Raw genomic sequence first — 10535 nt, 5'->3', positions numbered from 1 at the left:
CAGGGTTGATACACATACAGCCCAACCAAACTACTTTGATAGACTGATTCACCTACATGTGCATACGCATCTGGGAGCCGTCAGTTGAGCTTGCCTTTGACTAGAGACTCGTGGTTGAAAACATCGTGTACAGTACTTCGTGAGTAGTTACTTACTTTAGGTTACTTAGGTAGGTTCGGCAGGGAGTTGGACGATGGTGGAGATGTTTTGGTTGTCGAAATGTCATTGACAGAGAGTAGTAGTCGGGGAAATATTGACTCTTATTTGGGCAATAGCCGGGTACTGTCCAAGAAAAAGTGTGAGGACAGTCTTCCTCAAGCACGTGTGTCTAATTTGCGAATGGTATGTAGGTGTTTCTTAAGGCCACTGAATGTCCCGTGAATAGGTGTGCACTGCAGTTCTGTAATTTTGGCTTTTGTTACTGAGAGTGTAGGTCGTGTTGACATTTTGCTTTGTTGATGATTTTGTGTCCAAGTGTCAGTTTAGTGTGTCTAGGTCATCAGTAATCCATGATTCTTGATTAAGTTTGGTTGCCTGTGTCGTCGGTCAGGCGTTTGATCGTTTGATGAAAGATTGTGGACTTGGGCATTCAAAAAGTGGATTCACTGGTTGTGCCAATTTTGGCCAGATCATTGCTTTTATCATTACCCCACCAACGATGTGTGCAGCTATCCATCTGATCTCTAAGGTGTTAGTGGATCCGAGGTGCTATTGAGGGTTGTCGCGTACAGTCTTATTAAGTTCTACTCCTCGTTGATGTGTGAGGATATATCTGATAGAGGAGAGGACTGTTGCCATAGATGATTGTGTGTGTTGGGCTATAAGTTGCGGATTTTAAAGAGCTTCGAATAACGGTGCAATAATCGGGAAGCTGAATGATCTTTCTTTTATGTAGTGATTTGTGTTGTCAGTTGTGATAAATATAACCAGCCCGCTACCCGAGTCTGTGGTGACCCGTCTGTGAGCTTTGTGATGGTTTCACTGGGAATGTTGTCGATGGGTTTTGGACTATGACACAGGCGAGCCTCATCTCTCCTATTCAATGTTGGTCAGTTCAGGAGTGGTGACCGTGAAGCGTCGTTCAAGCATCATGGTAGGTATAGATTAGATAGGTCTCTCTCTGCTTTGTGTGGTATGTTGAGGTCTACCATGAATTGTTTGTTTATAGTTGGTGTGAGTTGTGATGGTAATTTTCTGGGGGCGATAGTTCGAGGGTTAAGGCTACCATAGGCTTGAAGCCTGGCAGAACCTTTGCTGCTTCGCCTCCTCAGGAAAAGATGATTTCTGAGTGTTAGTGGAGGTGGTTCAGTGCGATGTGATGAAGGGAGTATTAGCAATAGGCTTGCACCAGACATCATTCTCAAATGCCAATGCCTGAACTCTTTTGAACTTCCTCGCGTTGGTATCTGTGTTGGATTGCCATAATCGTATCTCTACAGCATTATGAATAGGATAGGTCTGATGACAGCGGTTGTACATCCATTTGCATTTTTGGGGCTCCCTATACCATGTGGGGCGCAGTCTTTTACATTGCATAAGGGATTGCCGTCGTTTTTTGGGTGGATTGGCTGATATATTCATTACAATTGAGCTTGCTGTCGAGGGTCACTCCTAGGAATTTGGCGATTCGGAAAGACTATAGTGGTGTTACCCACCACCACAGGTCTTATTGTCCATTTTTATTCCACTTCCAGGTAAACATGACTATTTGTGTTTTTGAGTGCGCTTATGCATGATCTTTGGTTTGGCACCATTTTTTCTTATTGTGTTGATGGTTTTGAGGATGATATCTAAATCATTCCCCTCTGCAGAGAAATCAGATCGTCGCAAAAAGTTGCAGATCCCTGGTCTTGCGGTGGTAGGAGGAGAATCAGCGGACTACAGGTTCCAGAGGGAAAGGGGAAAGGATACACCTTGGGGGTGCACCTCTCCGGATCGAACCCTTTTCGACTTATCCTTATTATTTATGTGATGATTCTGTTGGGAGAGCTTATTACTTTATTAGTGAGATAAAAGTCAGATTTTTATTACGATATCCTATGTATTGATAAAATATTTTGTTGAGTAGACTGTGAAAACCTGATTTAAGAGTTGGTGAGGTAGCTAAGAGCGTGAAGAGGGATTGAAACAGAATTCGCAAAACTACCCCCGAATGAATCATTCCACACTTGCATATACCGTCCTATGCACTCAGTCCTTGTTTAGGTGTACAGCATACCATACATATTATACCGGCCCTACCATTCTCACCTCTCACGTGATTTCCACCCTATTTTTGAGGCACAGTGTATAACTGTAGCTGGCATTCTGTTGGGCAAAGGTGTTGGCAATTTTTGGCAGTTGGGACAGTGCCGACTAAGCATATAAAGTTAATGCGCATGTGGGATTATGGTATGGTATGTCATATGCTGGTGTGTGGCGTCCGTCAATATTATCAAGTTGTCTTAGAAAATTACTACAGATTTTCTTTTGTCTATCACATACAGTTCTCTTTAGCAAAATTACATGTGACAAGTAACGAGACAAGGATGCTCTTAGGATGAGGTGCGACAAATGATAAATTGTTCTAAGGACGTGAGGCTGTTATGCAGTAACGGCCCAAGCGAAAGGGGGATGGTTGTTCGTTGAGCTACTATGACGCGGTTATCAAGCTGGCAAAAAATGTGTGACCTGCTATTGCCGGCGCCGCGTAGACTTAAAACCCATGGTCCTCTAGGTAGTGCGCCATCGCAGTGAGCCGCGCGGCCGACAGTAGGATGGTTTTTAGCGCTAATTTCGGCAGCCACAATTTTCTTCAAACAAAATAGGATATTAATATCTTCCCGACCTACGATTGCACCAAAATTGGTAAGTCTTATATCATAGACTTACAAGGAGGTGTCCGAAAAGTTATATTGCATATCAACCATAGACATTATGTTACAGCTAAAAGCAGGTATTTTGCCCCATTTTGATCACTATATCAACTCCGTTATCACCAAAATTTTTCGGAACGTTGTGAAAAGCCCTATAGGAAGGTCGTCGCCAATTTTCGAATGATCTCATTCAAGGGAAACTGAAGATAATCCAAATAATAGCCAAAAATCACGAAGTTGGTCAAATTAGGTCCAAATTACGCGACTTTTACAGCTAATTTTGCTCCAAAAGCGCGCACATTCGAAATGGCACTAGGCGAAACTCCACTTGATTTTCCAAAAAAAGGTATGACAAATTTGGTATTGTGAAAATTCTCACAGTCGCTAGAAAACCATGGTACAAAATTTTAAAAATCCGAGCATTATTTTTTATAGGTAGTGTTGACTTACGGTAACAACCCAAAAAAAACAATGGTTTTAGCTAAAAAAAAAACCAGGGGGGTTTCTAATAGCCTCATGAATAATAGTTGTGTAAGCTTCATAAATCACTGTGATAAATTCTGTTAACCATCAGCAAATAGTGTCTAGTAACCATAGTAACTCTCAGTTAAGTAACCATAGTAACTCTCAGTTAAGTAACCATACTCCATAGTAACTCTCAGTTAAGTAACCATAGTAACTCTCAGTTAAGAATGTGTGACAGACCAGAGATTCGGGTCGGCCAAACAGAGGTAAAATCTTTTCAGGGATTTGGTAAAAGACAATCTTCTTACACAAAGTAAGTGCGAACAAGACAAATGGTTACTTTTCCCCTTTATATTCATTTCGGCTTCGTTGTTATAAGACACTTGTCTATTGGTTTGGAGGTGACCCAAATTTTTCCCGAATAGAACATTGTCATATATTCTTCTCAAATGACGGCTTTTTATGGTCGTAGGAAAGATAACTTATTTCCCACAACGCTCAAATTCAATATTAGAAATGCACTCTAGGGTGGCACAAAGGGACAACTATAAGGGTGGCACAAAGGAAAAACTATAAGGGTGGCACAAAGGAACAACTATAAGGGTGGCACAAAGGAAAAACTATAAGGGTGGCACAAAGGAACAACTATAAGGGTGGCACAAAGGAACAACTATAAGGGTGGCACAAAGGAACAACTATAAGGGTGGCACAAAGGAACAACTATAAGGGTGGCACAAAGGGACAACTATAAGGGTGGCACAAAGGGACAACTATAAGGGTGGCACAAAGGAACAACTATAAGGGTGGCACAAAGGAACAACTATAAGGGTGGCACAAAGGAACAACTATAAGGGTGGCACAAAGGAACAACCTATAAGGGTGGCACAAAGGGACAACTATAAGGGTGGCACAAAGGGTGGCACAAACAACTGTAGTCAAGTCTATCAAGATCCATGTCCGGATACCTAGCCACTAGACTATCCTTTGTCTAATATGAACTACCTTATCGAACTTTATTTGGTCAGACATTACGTAAAACAAGAGGTCTCCCGTCTCAATATGTTATAAATGGCCGACTCAAGTATAAGTCCAGCTACCATGTACCCTCAAAGGCATTTTTGTGTCCCTAATCATTTCCACCCAAAATTATATCCGTCTACGTAATGTTCGTCCAAATAAGGCAACTCTAAACTGTGAAATTTTAACTCTCACAGGATAAGTGCACCTCCAGGAGGTCACACCCAACTCAACTTGTTCGGGGGTCCCCCAGAACCAGCTCCAGTTAGAAAAGAAACCGTCAACCAGTGCCAATACGAGAGAAACAAGTCCTCTATCACTGACCAATACACAGGTGCTTTGTTAAACTGACAATAAGATACTAGACAAACCTATTATTACTTATCACTCTATAAATATGCTTGAAACTGTTTATAATAGCCATAGCAGAAACCATGTGTAGTAACATTGGATATATACAATGCCGACCGGCTATAATTAACCAGCTAGCTGGCTATTAGCCGGCTGATAGGTATTTTGTGCCTCCAAAATGGCTATTAGAGGGCTGTTACTGTAATCCTATTTTAATTGCATTTCTACAGCCCCTTTCCACTAACCTCGGTCAGCTCTTTGGAAAATCTTAACAGCCCTCTTACAGCCCTTTAACAGCCCTCTATTAGCTGGCTAATAGCCGACGCTTACTTGTGAATTGTTGTGGCTAAAATCCGGCTGTTAAAGGGCTATGAGCCGTTAATAGCCGGTCGGCATTGTCCCTATTTGTTGTGTGGTGTAATGAGTCAGCTAGCTGGATAAAACAGTAGCCTTCTGGCTAGAAAGAGTATTTCTCAGATAAATATTACAACACAGGAGTTACAAGTTAACACACATGTAACCAATTCAGGTCAGGAAGCACCAGCAGACGATCTGAAGAGCCCCGTTATTGAGGCATCCCCTTCCTCCTCCTAAGAAACCTGCGACCAAGATCATGCAACCTCCTGGAGGACGAACCTCCCTCTCTCTGTTCGGGTAGAAGGACTAAAAATTTTAAAAACTCCGATTTGAGACTTTGATTCCGAGGATTTTGAGTTTTCAGGATTAGGGAATAAACTGACTGTAAATTTCGATTGAAATATTAAATAAGGACGGTGATTCAAGTTTGTACTTTGTGGACGACAAAATTGCTAGTTAAAATAATTTTTCTTGAGATAACCATAATTGAAATGTTTATTATCAAACCGTGTTGTAAATTATAATAGTAATTATTGATGTTTTTTTGAAATTTGATTTATGATATTTTGAATAACTATTTCCTGGTTTGATTTATAAATTCGGTAGACATACTCGTGAAAATGTCATATTTATTAAAATGTGGATTTTCTGGATACAGTGTAAAACTAGCAGTCCTAAAGTCCCTACCATATATATTTTCTTTAAAGGTTGATAAGGCTTAAAAGTAGGAGGTCTTCGAGAATTATTATTTTAAAATATGTGCCTAAGGATCTCAAGCTTGTTAGTTTCACAAAGACGGGCAGGTTGTTTCAAGAATCGCCGAGCTTATTCTATTGCAGTGAAGTTCTGGCTATACGACAAGGAGCAGGGATGATTTCAATGTTGCAAAAAGTAACAGTAAAATAACAACTTTGGCTATCTAATCCTTGGCTTTTCTATAATTCTGCTCGTGAATTTAGACATGACAATGTAAGTTTTCAATAATATATGAAGTGAAGGGTAGCTTCCTAATTAGTCGATGGGATTTTAACCAAAAGTCGAAAGTTCGAGGGTTGAGGGACTAGGGTCCCCGGTGCAACTTTAATAAGCACATAAGCAGTAAGACTGCACCAGAGCCACATCAGAGTGACTTCAGGGCGACTTCAGGGCGACTTCAGGTCGACTTGAGGGCTCATTAAGTTTTCTGGTTAGATAAGAAATCAATTTAACTCGTATAACAGTCGCAGTGTAACTGGCAACACTAACTAGATTTGGTCAACCAATTAGGATTTTAAAATTAAATTTCAAATCACAGCTGCCAGACAGAATTATCTATTACAATTCGAGTAGATTGTGAGGGATTTGTCATTAGCCAAATCGCACCACTTGCGAACAAAAAGAGATATTTCCCAGTATTTTTAGCGTCAGGCTTCGAGGATACTGCCAAGAGATTAGTATAAGTTTTTATCTTTCCCACTGAATCTAATTAAAATCTAATTAAAGTGGTTAATCATATTTTGAATATAACGAAGCCACGCAATCACCGCGTTAGAAACCATGTATTTATGTGCACTGTGCAGCAGGTAAAATAAAATCTGCCTCATTACCGTATTTGTTTGCCAGTTTCTCACGTGGCTTTTTTTTTCAGAAAAATAAAATGTTTTGTTGAGACGCGATTATATTTAATTTTGGAGGCCATGTTTGTTGTATTGACGGAATTTTTCGATTTCATTAAAAGTAAACTTTTTCATATGGATTTAATATTAAAATATCATTAAAAGTAATAAACAACTCTTTAAATGAATATGCATATCTCAGACACCTGAAGCATTATGTTCTTAACATATTATATTTATAATGTAGAGTCTATTAGTGAATAGTCACTTACAATATTTCAGACAGAATGAGAATGATCGGTATCATCTCACTCCTAGTTGCTATCACTGCAATCTCAGCAGGTAATGTAAAAACGTTGAATATATTTTAATTACAGATCAGAATGCTATTTGTAAGAACGTCCTAAAATCAATAAAGAATTACAATTAAATATTGATCGTGACTTATATTATATAATAACCTTATTTGTTACCGTGCCGTGACGCGTGGATAACAGAATACTAATATTTCAGTGCCCACCCCAAATGAGTGTCCGAGGATCATGTCAGATGCGGGGTTAACGAGTGGTTTTTGCTCCTATGGTAGCTCACTCCATCCACTCCCTGGCTTTGGAGGACATCCGTTATTACTTCAAGAGTGATGCTACCGAGGAGAACGGCATCCCGACAGGTTTGTTGTACGCTTGAAGGTGGGAGCTCAGCTTTCTGATTAAATTGTTATCTTAGATTATTGCTGATACTTTTATTACAAGTTATAAGTATAACCTACTTATTGTATTATTATTGATCAAATAAAAATGTACTAAGTTAGGTAACTACTAACTACCGGTAGTTTCGTCAGATCATGCTACTATAGTTGGGCACGTTACAACTTACAATAGAAATATCACCAATAAGTAAATTATAAACCTTAGTTTTTAATCAAATTAAAAGTCTTAATCTTAATATAATGCTTCAATTTAATTTTCAGTGAACTTTGATCTGGGAGCTGAGAAGAGAGTCGTTCCTAACGCCCCACTGGTAGGATACGATGAGGACTTCTCTACAATTGGCATGAGGAGCTTTGACTTGGTAATAATGTAGCTAGCTTTTCTAAAATCCCCGTTACATTACACAAGAAATCACCGTCATCGGTCGACTTTATATTTACGTGGATCACATCACTGAAATCAGTATTTCTCATATGTAAACCTGGATAAAGCTCTACTGTATTTTTAACAAAATTAATAACTCTGTCCAGGTAATGCGGAACATGAACCGAACCGGCTGGGGGTCAAGGAACCAAAACATCTTAGTGAAGTTAACCCACGTTCTTCACATGTCGGAGATGTGGGATAGTGTCGCTCGGAGCTACAAGATGATCGCGCGGCTTTTGGACCCGCAGTCAGATATTTGCGCTTGTGTGACAGACGTTGAGAATAACGATGTGCTGAATTATCTTCATTTTCTTGCTTTCAAGCTACGATACCCTGGAATTACTTCGGGAAATGAAACTATTACCGCTCGTTGTGAGTATAGGTTTAGGTATTTTGGCTAGGTTCGTAACAGTCTTATCTAAACTTAAGTGTTTCGTACTGGTTCGCACAATTAAACACTCGTTTTTCCGAATCAATATTAGATGCTAGTTTAAAAACGGAAAAAAAAATTAGACTTAGAAAAAAAAAACTTTTAGTGAAAATTTAAAATTTGCTTAATAATCTTTCAGTTTTGTACGATGGAACATTAATATTTGGTGTTTATACTGAACTAAAACTCCCAGATTTGTCCAAAGAGGGAAGAGCTAAACGAAGCATGGTGTTTATACTGAACTAAAACTCCCAGATTTGTCCAAAGAGGGAAGAGCTAAACGAAGCATGGTGTTTATACTGAACTAAAACTCCCAGATTTGTCCAAAGAGGGAAGAGCTAAACGAAGCATGGTGTTTATACTGAACTAAAACTCCCAGATTTGTCCAAAGAGGGAAGAGCTAAACGAAGCATGGTGTTTATACTGAACTAAAACTCCCAGATTTGTCCAAAGAGGGAAGAGCTAAACGAAGCATGGTGTTTATACTGAACTAAAACTCCCAGATTTGTCCAAAGAGGGAAGAGCTAAACGAAGCATGGTGTTTATACTGAACTAAAACTCCCAGATTTGTCCAAAGAGGGAAGAGCTAAACGAAGCATGGATGAAGAGTATGATTACGACTACGATTTTTGCTGGGGGGATAATTCCAATATTGACTATCTGAGGACTCCTCGCCCAGATTTCCGTAAACTGGACTTCGACCTCGGTGATTTGGAGGTAACAGACGATTTAATTAATTGATTCATATTACTACCGATTCATTAAATTGATTAATTTGTAGACTGCCGTAATTTTATAAGTCCAATATACTCGATTGATGGGGAAGGGTTGTCAAACAAAAAGCCGAAAATTTCCAATCTGGCAGCTGATTCGTTTTTAGCGCAAGCTTTATAATTCACAACAGTACGTGTGTCAGGGAAATTTCAAAAGACTTTCCAAATTAAACGTCTGCAATTCACCTTTTTTCCTAAAACAAACCCAATTTTAGATACTGGAGGATGTAGCAAAAGTAATGACTGACGGTGACGAAGGAACAGCCGCAGTTCTGCTGGACAGTGCGGACCACTGGGCTTGGTGGAGGGACATGGTTAAGGGGCTGAACATGGGCGAGGCTGGCTACTATGATATCGCTGTTTTCATGTTCTGTTCGCTCAATTAAACGGAGCAAATATGTTGAACCTTTTGAACGCGAGCGTCACGTTTGGTAGTGTTACGCATGCATAATCATGATGATGACTTAAAAGTATAATTGAATTTAAATTAATTTATTGTTGGGCAAGTTAAAACTATAAGAAGAGCCAGTGTCGTAACGAAGGGCCCCGGGCAACGTTACGCCACTGAGAGGAGCTGATTCTTGTAATTTTATCTCATCAGTAAGTTCTTGAAAGGAAACTTTTTATTGGTTAAAACAACATTTTTTAATTGTATCAAAAGTTTTATTTTGAAAAACTAAATCAATTTATAATTATTGTAATTGTAATATTTTCTTATCATCGATTAAAAAGTGTTTATTCTGTTTGTAAATTATCAGATGAATAATAATCGAAAATTCGTATAGTATTTACTGGCGGTTCACTAGCATTAATAAACATAAGGAAAATTAAGAAATATGTTCATTTTTTTCTAGGTTAGAAATTTAAAACGTGCTTCAGTATCTTACAAAATAAAAATCAGTCTGAAATTATTGTTTTATCGCAATAAAAATGATTAAGTTGCGATAAAATTCTGCAAATAAATTGTGTCTCTTTACCCATATGTAATCTACAATGTTATGTCCAGTTATTCATCGACTTAAACCTCAAATAAGGTCCTATCAAGTTCTACTTCATTTTCATCTCCTGTGATTTCAAATATGATAGGTAGGTGGTCTGAACCTATGTTTTCAGCAGTCTTCCACTTGACTTCAGCAGTCTGCCACAGGGTTTTGGAGACCATAGTTATGTCAGGGGAACTTCTACCCTCGGTGGTAGCGCTTCTCCTTCTCCTGTAGAAAAATAAAAATAAAAATAAAACCGTAACTAAAAATTGCAACAACTGGCTGCAATCTGGTTTTGCAAAACTTGCATCTGTTCAAAAAGTAAAATGTAACCTTATTGCTTATAATTCACACGGATCGAACAGCATGCATTTATAAATTATAAAAGTTTACAATCATGCACGATTTAATTTCTCATTTACCAGAAATGCAATTTTTTGTAAATGTGTCCTAATGAAACCCAATGGCCATTTCAGCTTAGCGATAATTACTTACCCAGGTACAACCGTGGGTGATCCGTCATTGCAGCAAACCATATCTTTATCTTTCATAAATTTAATGACACCGGTGCCC

General features: G+C 38.8%; 1 protein-coding gene across 1 annotated transcript; it reads left to right on the top strand.

Moving 5' to 3' along the window:
- The first annotated feature begins 6574 nt into the window (after window positions 1-6574).
- On the top strand, window positions 6575-9618 carry LOC134818262 (uncharacterized). Its single transcript, XM_063827752.1, has 7 exons — window positions 6575-6607; window positions 6923-6982; window positions 7154-7310; window positions 7611-7711; window positions 7881-8148; window positions 8772-8923; window positions 9195-9618. Exons 3-7 carry the CDS (start codon window positions 7220-7222, stop codon window positions 9363-9365), a joined length of 783 nt encoding a protein of 260 aa, XP_063683822.1. The 5' UTR covers window positions 6575-6607; window positions 6923-6982; window positions 7154-7219; the 3' UTR covers window positions 9366-9618.
- Window positions 9619-10535: the final 917 nt, after the last annotated feature.

Source organism: Bolinopsis microptera, chromosome 7, assembly GCF_026151205.1.
Source record: "Bolinopsis microptera isolate Bmic1 chromosome 7, MBARI_Bmic_1.0, whole genome shotgun sequence".
Classification (NCBI taxonomy): domain Eukaryota; kingdom Metazoa; phylum Ctenophora; class Tentaculata; order Lobata; family Bolinopsidae; genus Bolinopsis; species Bolinopsis microptera.
The sequence above is the reverse complement of the archived record's forward strand: the minus strand, read 5'-3'. Positions and strand labels throughout refer to the sequence as shown.

What these genes read in the sequence shown, in the direction of transcription:
- LOC134818262 (XM_063827752.1), top strand. Translation starts at nt 7,220, where the DNA reads ATGGTAGCTCACTCCATCCACTCCCTGGCTTTGGAGGACATCCGTTAT. An exon ending in GGAGAACGGCATCCCGACAG is followed by an intron (nt 7,311 to 7,610) that starts GTTTGTTGTACG and finishes TTTAATTTTCAG; the next exon opens with TGAACTTTGATCTGGGAGCT. An exon ending in TCGACCTCGGTGATTTGGAG is followed by an intron (nt 8,924 to 9,194) that starts GTAACAGACGAT and finishes ACCCAATTTTAG; the next exon opens with ATACTGGAGGATGTAGCAAA.